At 50.1% G+C, this 12,622-nt stretch overlaps 1 protein-coding gene across 4 annotated transcripts; it reads left to right on the forward strand.

Annotated features, from left to right (window-relative positions):
• The first annotated feature begins 450 nt into the window (after positions 1–450).
• On the forward strand, positions 451–6,990 carry Ing1 (inhibitor of growth family member 1). 4 transcript variants are annotated; one of them, XM_052751648.1, is made up of 2 exons: positions 451–659; positions 5,181–6,990. In XM_052751648.1, exons 1-2 carry the CDS (start codon positions 524–526, stop codon positions 5,882–5,884), a joined length of 840 nt encoding a protein of 279 aa, XP_052607608.1. In that variant the 5' UTR covers positions 451–523; the 3' UTR covers positions 5,885–6,990. The 4 variants fall into 4 exon arrangements, with proteins under 4 accessions (XP_052607608.1, XP_052607609.1, XP_052607611.1 ...); XM_052751649.1 differs by lacking the exon at positions 451–659 and adding an exon at positions 2,185–2,372; XM_052751651.1 differs by lacking the exon at positions 451–659 and adding an exon at positions 2,185–2,315.
• Positions 6,991–12,622: the final 5,632 nt, after the last annotated feature.

The raw sequence follows: 12,622 nt of genomic DNA on the forward strand, positions 1-12,622 counted from the left end.
GTGGGGGCGGGGCCGCCTCCGGGAGGGGGGGGCGGCGGGGCGCATGCGCGCTGCGCGCGGGGCTGAATGTTTCCCAAGTGTTTGAAACTGGTATTTGGGTTTTCCACGTTGGACAAGTGCGGCGGCGAGGCGGGCGGTGGAGCGCGCCCTTCCCGCTGCCGGCCCCGCTCTCTCCGCTCTCCACGCTGGTGGCGGGTGGGCGGCGGTGGCCGGCCCCCTTTGGGTGTGTGCGCGCTCGTACGCACGGCCCCCCGCGCCGCCCGCCGCCCGGGAGGGGGCCTGCACGGCCGGCGGGGCGTGCGCCAGAGCCTCGGCCGCCGCGGCCCGCGCCTGCAGGCGCCGGGGTCCCCGCGGCCCCGGAGGCGGTGCGGCGGGCGCCAGATGTAGCCGCCGGCCGGCCCGGCCGAAGTGGCGGGGGGGCGCGGGAGGGCGAGAGCTTTGCATTTTGCAGTGCTGTTTGAGGGGGGCGGGGGGTGGAGGAAGCGGAAAGCCGCCGAGTCGCCGGGGACCTCCGGGGTGAACCATGTTGAGTCCTGCCAACGGGGAGCAGATCCACCTGGTGAACTATGTGGAGGATTACCTGGACTCCATCGAGTCACTGCCTTTCGACCTGCAGAGGAACGTCTCGCTGATGCGGGAGATCGACGCCAAATACCAAGGTACGGCGGGTGATGGATGGGCGGGGGCGGCCGCGTCCATCCCTGGGTCCCGGCGACGAGGCTGGCTGGTCCTGCTGGAGCCGGAGCTCCCGGTGGCGTCCTCCGAGGGCTAGGAACAAAAGGTCTGGAGCGCCTTTGATACGCCGAGGTCCTTGTGTGCCGAGCCCCGGGACATGGAGGAGGAAGGAGCGCGAACGGCTGGCTGCAAGGCTGCGCGACCAAAGCGCTCTTTGTAGTGAAGTGATGAGGCGGTGCTGCGGGGGAGGGGGCGCGGGGCTCGGCCGCGTCCTCGGGGAGGGGGCGCGGGCCGCTGCGCGAGGTGGAGTGCTGCTATACGGACGCCGCGGCCGCAGGGCGCGGGCGCCCGGCTGGAGAGACGGCTGCGGGCCGGGCTCCCGCGGACCTGAGTGCCGGTCCCGAGTGCCGCCGCCCCCCGCCCGGTCCTGAATCCAAGTGTTACATAAAGTCCTGGGCAGTCCCGACCCGGGGTCGCGCGATCGCCCAGGCCCTGCCTTGCCGGGGCCCTCCCTTGGCTCTGGACACGGCTCCGGGCCGACCGTGAGGGGCGCCGGCGCCGTGTGTCTTGCGGAGGAAGAGGGTGGAAGGGAGGATCGCAGCCGACTAGGTGCACGGCTGTGCTGCGCTCGGTGGGCGCGAGCTGGGCTCCGGCCGGAGAGGGACGGGGCAGGTGAGGGACCTGCAGTCCTCCCGGAGACCCGGGCTGCCCCGAGTGGCGAAGAGGCGGAGCCTGCGTGCCCGCCGGGTACTGTTGGTTGTTGGGGAAACTTTGCTGCGAGGCCAGGGGGCTCTGTTTTGAACGTGGATGGCCGCTCGGAGTTTACTCTTGTTTACAGAACTGCGCAGCAGGGAAACGGAAGAGTTGGGGGAGGCGGAGGGCCGCCGTTCAGGCCCACACACCGAGACCTGCCGGGGAAAGCGCCCCTGCGCGCTCTATCCGAGATGCAGCTTCGCAGCTCGGTTTATAGGGGAGTCATTAACATACTGCGGAACGTTCCGCCTCTGCGGCCCCGTGATTGGTCCTAACATCCCCCGTGGAATGTCCTTATCAGTGTGCTGCGCAGTCATTGGTGGGCGGGCCGCCTGGGGGCGGGCCTTGCTCGGGGACGCGCTCCAGTCTGTGTTTCCGCTGCCTGCTATTCTCTCTGTGGAAGAGGGCCGGGCGGAGGGAGGAGGCGAGTTGATTTGAATGTCTTCGGGTCGCCCGTCCTCTGGCCTTGGATTGGCTCCTGCCGCCGCTGGGGCGGGCCATCCTCGCGGGTCCTGCGGTTTGATTGGGCTCCCTGCTGGTCTCCGCCCTCAGCGTCGTCGATTCACATAGGCCTCGGGGCGGGGCGGAGCGCGCTTCGCGAGTCTCATAGGCTGGAGGGGTCGCGGTCACTTTCCGGCCGCGGGGCCATGGCGGCGCCGGCCCCCGGGAGGCCGCTGCGATTGCCTTGGCCGCTCTGGCGCCGCGCGGGCAGCTCTGGCCGCTTCTCGCATTTCCGGGAGGCGTGAGTGAACTGGGAGCACCCCTGTCGGGACTGCGGGTCGGTGTGTCCGGGCGCTGTCCACCTGGAGCCCCGCCGACGCGGCCCCTACGGGCTTGTATGTCGGACCGGCGTTAGAATAAGTCCTTGCTCAGAACAACTGTTGCAGGTCGAGCTTTTTGACGGTCGCCTAGTGCTTCGGGTGTAGAAGAGTCTGGAAGAAGAGGTTGTGGCTTGCTCGTTGTAAATGGAGTTTGTTGCCTGAGTTACTTTTCGAATGTTATAAAAATACCCCGTTGGAAGCAATGCCTCATCAAAAACTTAGGTGCTGTCTTACATAAGTTAAATACCTTTTTGGTAATTGGACAGACTAAATGGTACTGCGGTCTGATGTATTCACCACCTATATCATCCCCGGTACTTTACGGTGGTCCAGCAGCAGTCCGAAGCTGAGCTGCGGTGCTGCCCTTGTTTGTTGCTTTCAGTGGTTTTGTTGATCGAATACTTTGCTTAGGGTAATTAAGAATCTGCTACTGTGGCTCCCACGGTAACTTCGTGGTACGTTTTTGATGGGATTTTTCTCCACATGCCTCAACTAAAGCCGAAGGAAGCAGTTGTTTACATTTAAATTTAATTTAGCAATGGATAGAATTGCTCTTCTACAAAATACCAGTATTATCTTTGAAACATGGCTGGGTGTGGTGACACATGCCTGTAATCCCAGTGGCGGCAAGATCAGCAGCTCAAGGCCAGCTTTGATTGTACAGCATGTTCGTATAGCATGTTACAAACCTCGCTGGTTTGTTTGTTCGTTCATTTGCTGTTGTTTTTTTGCTAAGGTCTCACTCTGTAGCCTTGGCTGACCTGGAACTCTTGTAGATTCGCTTGCCTCTGCCTCTGGAATTTAAGGTATGTGCCATCATACCCTAAAAACGCCTGTTTGGGGCTGTCTTCGGTAAGTCAGATCAGTTGACTTACCTCTTTAGAGACTGGGACTGTTCATCCTCTTGTGTGGTTCTTCCTGGAATACCTCCAGAACCTGAACATGGCCTTACCTGTTGAGACACTTCAGGGTCAGCCCTGTGTTGTTGTCCAATAGGATTTTTGTTGTTATTTTTATTTGTTTTGAGACAGGGTCTCCATATGTGGCCCTGCCTGGCCTGTATAAACCACAGTGGCCTGGAACTCAAAAGAGGTCTGCTGACCTCAAACTGACAGAAGACAACAGAGCAGGTGGGGTGGTAATTTTCTAGATATCCTTCTGACCTCCAGCCTGTCCACACAAGTGCCCTAGTTAGAGCATTTTCAGTGGTTGCATTAAGAAATGGCCAAAGGGTCTCAAGAAAAATCTGATACTATTTACTGTTTGAAGAAAATCGCTCTGGGAATTTTCTGTGTATATAATTAGACTTTGGTACAGAATGTTTAATTTTTCTAGCATTCACATTTATTTTTAAAATGACCAGCGATCTTATTTGTTCATTTCTGGCATTTGAAGCAGTCTTTGACATCTTGGCTTGAGGTCCTTTGTAGTCTTTAAGCACTACACTATGTCAAGCCACCCACTCCATAGGGTTTCCCTTCTGTCAGCTTTTACAGCCGCCCACCCATTCCCCCGCTGTCTTGTTATCAGCCTTAATCTGACTGATTGGATGCTCAGCGCAAAGGGTCTCTACCACCTTGACACAGAGATTCACATACTTGCACATAAGCACACGAAGGTGGGCTTGGCGCTTGTCTACGGCTTTGGCAGCTTGGTAATTCCATGTGCAGGGCTGGTGGATGAGGGCAGTCTTCAGCACTTCTCTTGTAAAGCAGTATTGATGCCCATTACACCTTAAGCAGAAACCCCTCCTTGAGCTGTGGCATGGGTTACCACAAAGCCAAACCATGAAAACATCCACGCCTCCAGAGACCCTGTCTGCAAAGGAAAAGCTAGTTGTTTCTGAAACCGGGTCCACGTGTGTAACCCAGGCTGGCCTCACACTGTGCTTCTGCTGCAGTGTTTTGAGTCCTGAAATTGTGAGCTGAATTCTTTGATTTCAATTAGATTACTTATCAGTTTTTATTTCTTGGAAATTGTCTAATTACATTTGCCAAATGGCATTTTATAAGCATACAGGCTTATTTTAGCCTTTCTAGGAAGGCTTTACTTTAATACTAGGGTTTAGTTCTCAAAATGTTATTATGGAGTACTTGGAGACAGAGGCAGGCAGATCTCTGTAGGTTCCAGGACAGCCAGGGCTACACAGAGAGACTGTTTGTTGTGTTTTGCTTGCTTGCTTGTTTGTTTAATATTGTAAGCAGTAGATTAAAGTATTATGAGTTGTAAAGTAAAATCTGTCACTTTTGTTTTAAAGCAAGGTTGTCTTGTGACTAGAGCATTCTTGTTTTCAGTAATAGAGAACATCATGCTGGAGTGGCCATAAGGGGACAGATACATAGCGGGCCTCTGTTGTAACCCTAGTCTTTAAACCATAGGGCACCATCTTCTAAGTCTACATGCCTTCTCTGTAGAGTATTCCAGACATTGAGATGCTCAAATGCAAGGGGTAGAGAGACCTGACCTCAGATGCCCAGAATACAGGTAAAAAGTGCCTGTGACCCCAGCTGGGGAGTAGAGAGAAGAGAGTCCCTGGAGCTCAGTCCCTGCTCCAGGTTCAGCGACACTCTGTCTCAGATAAGGTGGAGAGCAATACCCAAACACAAAGAAATACAGAATAGAAGCTTTAAGTTATTCAAAGATATTTCAACAGAAGCTGTGAAAATGTGATTGACAGGGGAAGAAAAAGTTCAGGCTGAAGCACTTATTAACTGGAACTTTCTATTCCATCACCTCAACTTCACTAACTGGGAACCACATCTTACACATGGCAAGGGTTTCGCACCAGGAAACTTGGCCCTTGCTGTTTCTGCCCCTTGTGATTTTTTTAAATGAGAAACAAGAGAATTAGATAAAAGGCTTTCTTAGTTGGTATTGGGTTTCTTTACCAGTCCCTAGTGAGTGTATAATGCAGCCTGTGTTTGTTTATAGAGATCCTGAAAGAACTGGATGACTGCTACGAGAAGTTCAAGCGCGAGACGGACGGCACACAGAAGAGGCGGGTGCTGCACTGCATCCAGAGGGCCCTGATCCGCAGCCAGGAGCTGGGCGATGAAAAGATCCAGATCGTGAGTCAGATGGTGGAGCTGGTGGAGAACCGCACCAGGCAGGTGGACAGTCACGTGGAGCTCTTCGAGGCACACCAGGACATCGGTGACAGCACTGGCAGCAGCGGCAAGGCCGGCCAGGACAAGTCAAAGAGTGAGACGATCACTCAGGCGGACAAGCCCAACAACAAGCGGTCCCGGAGGCAGCGAAACAACGAGAACCGAGAGAACGCGTCTAATAATCACGACCACGACGACATCACCTCAGGAACACCCAAGGAGAAGAAAGCAAAAACCTCAAAGAAGAAGAAACGCTCCAAGGCCAAAGCAGAGAGGGAAGCCTCTCCCGCAGACCTTCCCATCGACCCCAACGAGCCCACGTACTGTCTGTGCAATCAGGTCTCCTATGGAGAGATGATCGGCTGTGACAACGATGAGTGTCCCATCGAGTGGTTCCACTTTTCTTGTGTGGGGCTCAACCATAAACCAAAGGGCAAGTGGTACTGCCCCAAATGTCGGGGGGAGAACGAGAAAACAATGGACAAAGCCCTGGAAAAGTCCAAGAAAGAGAGGGCTTACAACAGGTAGTGTGTGGACGTGCACACGGGCAGGAGAACAAAACCCAAGTCCCAGGACGGGCAGATGAGTATTTTTAGAGACTGGTAGAGATGGATCCTCTCCTCGGGATGGCAGGAACAGCCTGTGTCTTCATGGTGTACCTGTAACCAGACTGGGTCTGCAGATCAGCGTTTTAGAAACTACAAATATAGGTTCGAATTAAACATGTCAGCAAGTGTCAGACTGGTTTTTGGGGTTGGGGAGTGACTTGGAAGTAACCTAACAGATGTATAAAGAAGAGATTTAATTTGGCTGTTTCCACAAAAAAAGTTATGGTTTACAAAAAAAAAAAAATTAGCCAGGTTGCTGAAGTACAGCAAGTGTGCTTCTCGCTGCCATAATGTATATCCACATGACAAGTTGGTCAAAGGTTTAAAGTCTAAATATTATTTTTTAAAAAGGTTAATGGGTAAATTTTACATGACATATTTTATACATGGCCTCTTCCCCAACTGGCCATTTTTAATGACTGGGTACATTTTTAATAGGTCAGATACAAGTGGTCCAGGCAGTGGGTCCAAGTCTTGCCTCTGCTACCCTAGGTCATGTGTGGCCACCTTTAACTTATGAAGTGTATAAATGTACATTTTCCAGCCACCTTGCCCTGCTGTATTATAACCGGAAGTGCAGCCTGGTGCTGTTGTGAAGCCAAGGTGTGCGTCCTGCTGCGTGTGTGAGCTGTATAGATGTTGCGTCAAGAAATAAATGAAACTTGGCCAGTTTGTTTCTTTAGCATTTAATTTTAACATACAAATCATTTTAAATTTTTTGTCTTAAAAATTTATACACCAGCAGTTTAGACAAAGCCTTAAGCAAATTGTATATTATTGATCTCACGTAATAAGGAAGTAGACATTATGTCTATGCCAGCAAATAAATGTCAAAAAATACTTAGAGCAGAGGGTAGAAAGTGACTGTGTATTTGAGATCCAGCCCCACCGTTCGTTTTGTGTGGCCTGTGAGCTAAGAATGGTCTCTGTGTTTCTAAGTGGTTTTAAAAATCACATTTCATGCTACATGAAAGTCCTATGAAATTCAGATTGGAGTGTCCATAAATAAAGACTCATTGGAACACAGCCATGTTTATTTCCTTATGTGCTGTCTGTAGCTGCTTGTGTAGAACCCAGACCGGCCCTGGAACACAGCCATGCATATTTCCTTATGTGCTGTCTGTGGCTGCTGGTGTGGGACCATGACCTGCTGACAGCTGACGTTGGCCACCCATCCGTGGCACGTGTCCTTAACTACCCACGTAACTGGAGTCCAGATCTCCAGCCCTGGGTGCTGTGTGCTTTGCTTGAGCTCTGAGTATGTTGAGGCAGAGTCTGTGGGGCCTTGGCCTGGTCACTGTAAGTGTGGCTCCTTCTGTTTGTAGTGTCCATCAGTTAGCTGTTTTCTGACGATGGCTTTTGAGAATTTTTCTTACACTGGGCATAAATTCTGTTTTCTGGTCTTTCCATTGTAGAGTTACTGCCTGAGCACTGAGTTACAGCTGATAATTCCTTAAAAGTGAGCTCTTTGTACATTAGTGTTTGAACTTTGTGCGCATTGATGTTCACAGACACTTAAGTATTTATTTTCTAGCAGAGGATTAGAACCATTAAGAATAAATCTACTAGCTGGGCACGGTGGCACACACCTTTAATCTCTACAGAGTGAGATCCAGGACAACCAGGGCGACAAAGAGAAAACCCTGTCTCAAAAAACAACCAAAAAATATACTAACTAAGCCAGAGTTTTTTTTTTTTTTTTTTTTTTTAAGATTTATTTATTATGTATACAGTGTTCTGTCTGCACGTATCCCTGCAGGCCAGAAGAGGGCACCAGATCTCATTACAGATGGTTGTGAGCCACCATGTGGTTGCTGGGAATTGAACTCAGGACCTTTGGAAGAACAAGCAGTGCTCTTAACCTCTGAGCCATCTCTCCAGCCCAAGCCAGAGTTTTTAATAAATGATGATGAGAATTAAAATACTTGATAAAAGGAGCCAGAGAGAAGGCTCAGTGGTTAAGAGTACTTGCTCTTACAGAAAACAAAGTTTTGATTCCCAGTACCCACGTGACTCAGGAACCGATGCTGTCTTCTAACCTCCACGAGCACCGGGCACATACGTGTTGGCCTTCGTTTATGCAGGCCAAAACTAACACAAAAACAATTTAAAACAAAACAAAAACACTGGGTGCAGCAGCAGGCAGAGATCTCTGTGAGTTTGGGGCCAGCCTGGTCTAAATGACAAATTCCAGTCCAGCCAGTGCTACACAGAGAGACCCAGACTCACAGGAAAAAAGAAGGTAAAAACTCACAGTTGTTTGGGAGTTTCTCCTTTCTAATTGAGCCAATAATGACAAGTCAGAAGAGGAAAAGGAGTACATTTCTTCATGCAGACAGCTCGATCAGGTAGTGGGGAGACGGAGCACCTCGCGGTGTGGGGCCCTCGTCTGTTCTTTTGGATTTGCTCCTAACACTGCTTAACTCCTGGCCAAGTTCTTCACTTCGGCAACGCCTGCTTCATGTTAGCGTGGTTTTGAGAAATAGGGGCGATTACTCCAGTAAGACGGTGGCTAACGGAGTGAGGCGTGCTGAGAATCTTCTCAGGACCCATGGGACCACCTCAGACAAGTTGTGTTGTTTGCCTCAAATCACTGATGAGTTCCAGTGGGCAGTAAGAAAGTCACAGGCGAGCACCTTGATGTGTCAGGATTTAGGGCTGCAGTCATAAATGCAGGAGAGCTCTGCCACCCAGGCGGACGGACACTGGAGCAGGATACTACTCTTAGGACAGCTGCTTCCACCTACTTCCACCTATTCAGTACTCTCTTGTGGACATGGTTCACATAGGTCTGAGATAATCTCCATATGATGCAATACCTTTGTCGGTGTTGTGGTTGTTTTTGTTTTTCCGTGTGTGGGTGTTTTGCCTGCATGGATGTCTGCACCACTTTGTGTCTGGTGCCCACAGAGGCCAAAAGATGGCATTGCGCCCCTTGTTTGAGAGCCACCATGTTGTTGCTGGGAATTGAACTCTGGACCTTTGGAAGAGCAACCAGTGCTCTTAACCTGGGAGCTCTCTCTCCAGCCCCCGAGATTGGACTGTTAAAAGTTGTCCTCCTCACACTTGACCTTCACACTTGGGCTTGGCACATATGCACACGGAGTGCACGCCTGCTTGCACACACACAATACATTTTTTGAGGGTTGCTGCGCAAGCCAACTTGAGGTCAGCATTGAACATTGCTAGCAGGCACACTCACTTTTGAAGGTTAGGGATGACGCCCATGCGGCCCTGCTCCAGGACAAGTGCTCTGCCCCCAAACTTCGTCCAACTCTTGGACTCTGTTAAATCTTACGTTGCTCACATTGCCTTGAACAGGTGATGAAAGTATTTTAGTTTTATGAGCTAAGATTGTGTGGGTTTTGTTTTCTGTGTTAGATCTTCCTTACATCCCTGGGGCCAAGAAGACCCAGTTCCCGGTTAGGGACTTTGGTTTTGTTTATTTTTGAGATGGGCCTGAAACTGGGGCTGTAGCTGGGGCTGGCCTCTAACACCTGCTCATCTTGCCTACCCTTCCCTAGTGCTGGGTTACAGGGTGTGCCATCACACCCAACTTCTCGTGAGGGTTTCAGTCTCGGGTGAGGGACTGCCTTACACAAGGCCACACCTGACTGTGGTTCAGGACCTGTCCCTCTTCTGTACCGTCTACCGCCTTGTTCCAGGTGGCCTGGTGCCCAGCCTTGGTGCAGTCCAACAGTGGCTGGCTGCAAATGGGAAGTCCAGGAATCCAGTAGTTGCTCAGTCCACAAGGTTGGGTGTCTCAGCTGGTCTTCTGTACATGCTGGAGTCCTGAAGAAGTAGGCTCCAGTGCCAGTGAAGGAATGGATGTGATGGCAGAGGGAGGGCAAGCCGGAGAAGAATGAACAATCCCTTCCGCTGACCAGCACCCAGGCCGATTCCGTAACCTGGACATGCTGGTACCCCTGGTGCATGTTGGCTTAGATTCCTTTGGGCAGAGATACCTGCCATGGTCTAGCTGGGTTGGGAAATGGTTCTGTTCCTAGTGTGTTGAGAAACTGACATACAAACTTTGATAATGGCTGATTTATACTCCCACTGAGAGTATAAGGGTTCTTCACCCAGCCCCTCCTCACCAGCATCTGCGGGGTTTATTTTTTGATAGCCGATCTGGCTGGGTGAGATGGAATATATAGTCATTGCCACTTCTGCTTGCTCCTTAGAGAACTGTTCAACTCCCTTATCCATTTATTGATTGGATTATTGGGGGTTTCATATGTGTTTAATTTATTAAATTATATATATATATATATATATATATATATATATATATTCTGGGTATTAATCCTCTGTCAAATGAATATCCGTCTTAGGGTTTCTATTGCTGTGAAGAGACACCATGACCACGGCAACTCTTATAAAAGGAAAACATTTCATTGTAGCAGGCTTACAGTTTCAGAGGTTCAGTCCATTATTGTCAGGGTAGGAAGCATGATGGCATGCAGGCAGACATGGTCCTGGAAAAGTAGCTAAGAGTTCTACATTTGGATCCGCAGGCAGCAGGAAGAGACTGCCACTGGCCTGGCTTGGCATCTGAGACCTCAAAACCCTCCCCCAGTGACACACTTCTTCCAACAAAGCCACACCTCATCCAACAAGGCCATATCTCCTAATAGTGCCACTCACTCAGGGCCTCTGAGGGCCATTTTTATTCAAACATTATCTTTTGAAGATTTTTTTCTCCCATTCTTAAGCCTGTCTCTTTGCTCTTATTTCCTTTGCTATACAGAAGATTTGATTTCATTTTATTTGTTAAAGATTTATTTACTTTAGGTGGTGGTGCACGCCTTTAATCCCATAATCCTAGCACTCAGAAGGCAGAGGCAGGCCGATCTCTTGAGTTCAAGGCCAGCCTGGTCTTGGCTGTTCCAGGACAGCCAGAGCTACACAGAAAAACCTTGTCTTGAAAAAACAAAAAGCTTCATTTATTTTTATTGTACACATGTGAGTGTTTTTCCTGCATGAATAGATGTATGTCACCGCATGTGTGTGTGCCTGACTCCCACAGAGGCCTGAAGAGGGCATTGGATTCCCGACAAGTAGTTACAACCACTCCGGGTCAGCTACAGCCGTCTGTGTGGAACTCGACTTCCAGGGGCTGTGGTGCACTTAGATACATGGAAAGAAAGTACTTTTCTTAAAATGTTTTTTGTTTTTTTTTTAACTTTCAGCCTTGAAATTTTATTTATTTGTTTATTTGTTCAGTTGTGTGTGTGTTAGAGGTGATCGTGAACCACCTGATATGGGTGCTGAGAGCCAAACTTAGGTCCTCTGCAAGAACAGCCAGTGCTCTTTACTGTTGAACCATCTCTCCACTCGGGAGAAAATAGGGTTGAAAGCAAGCTACCTGTCATGTGACAGTTAGTGCTGCCACTACAAGCTAGAGGCGACTTCTCCCCAGCTACCTCATCTTTGCCAGTGCCTGCCAGTGGCCAAAGCTAACAGAGCAGCCGATAGCAAGAAGCTCTGCTTCCTACCTGGGCAGAAGGACGAGTGTAGAAGGGAGCAGCTGAGCCAGTCAGGAGCCGCTGACCCAGTCTAGAGCAGCTGAGCCAGTCGGGAGCCGCTGAGCCAGTCAGTGCTCCTTAACATGGCTCGCTCTTTCAGAATCTGGAAAACTCTTCTTCCTGTGAGGTTTCTTGCTTGGACTGACTGTGCACTCTGCTTTCATTGGTAACGATTGTCACTTTCCTTGTGTGGTGGTTTGAAGGAGAATGGCCCCCAGAGGCTGGTATGTTTGAATGTCTGGTTCCAGTTGGTGGACTGGTTAGGAAGGATTAGGAGGTGTGGCCTTGTTGAAGGAGATGTGTCACTACCCCAGGCCCAGTCTCTCTCTCTCTCTGTTTGCAACTTGTGAGTCAAATGTAAGCTCTCAGTTCCTGCTCCAATGCCATGCCTGCCTGCCTGCTGCCACGTCCCCCACCATGATGGTCATGGACCCACCCTCTGGAACTGTAAGCAAGCCCCAATTAAATGCTTCCTTTTATGTGTTGCCTTGGTCATGTGTTTGATTACAGCAATAGAATAGTAACTAAGACACTGCACTATTTGAGACACCTGAACTACACACACACACACATACACCCCTACCTTCCCAATAATATAAAAACCAGTCTATATGCATTTGGCTGTTAAATTTCTTCTCAAAATAGACAGTAGCATTGATTTGCAGTGCCTTTATGTGTCTGGATTTATGCTCACACTCAGTGTCTGTTTTCTCTGCTTATCGCACCTTAGAAGTTCTATCTGGATTTGTTTTCCTGCCTGATGCACTGGTGTAAGTTCTGTTTGATGAAGCCAAGTTCACTCTTTCAGCTTCTGTGGAAAGTACCAAGTATGTATCTCACGCTTATGAGGCGGTGGCTCAGGACGAAGACCTGCAGATGGCAGACAACATTTCCACATGCTGTGAACCTTCCACGGACTGATTTCAGCTTCTGCTCTTACTCTGCGGAAGTCAGTAGTTCATCAGATTGCCTTTCAATGTGAGCTTGGTTTATTTGTTTACTGGCACCTTTTAAAACCACCCCCGACTTTGAATTCATCTGGGGGTCTGTGTAGTTTTTGGTGAGAGGCTGTTGACATTAAGGACTTTGGTGCTCACCCAGGTCTCAGCCTCTGTGGCTTTCTCTTACCC

The sequence above is a fragment of the Peromyscus californicus genome, unplaced genomic scaffold, assembly GCF_007827085.1.
Source record: "Peromyscus californicus insignis strain IS unplaced genomic scaffold, ASM782708v3 Scaffold_23__1_contigs__length_62951481, whole genome shotgun sequence".
Classification (NCBI taxonomy): domain Eukaryota; kingdom Metazoa; phylum Chordata; class Mammalia; order Rodentia; family Cricetidae; genus Peromyscus; species Peromyscus californicus.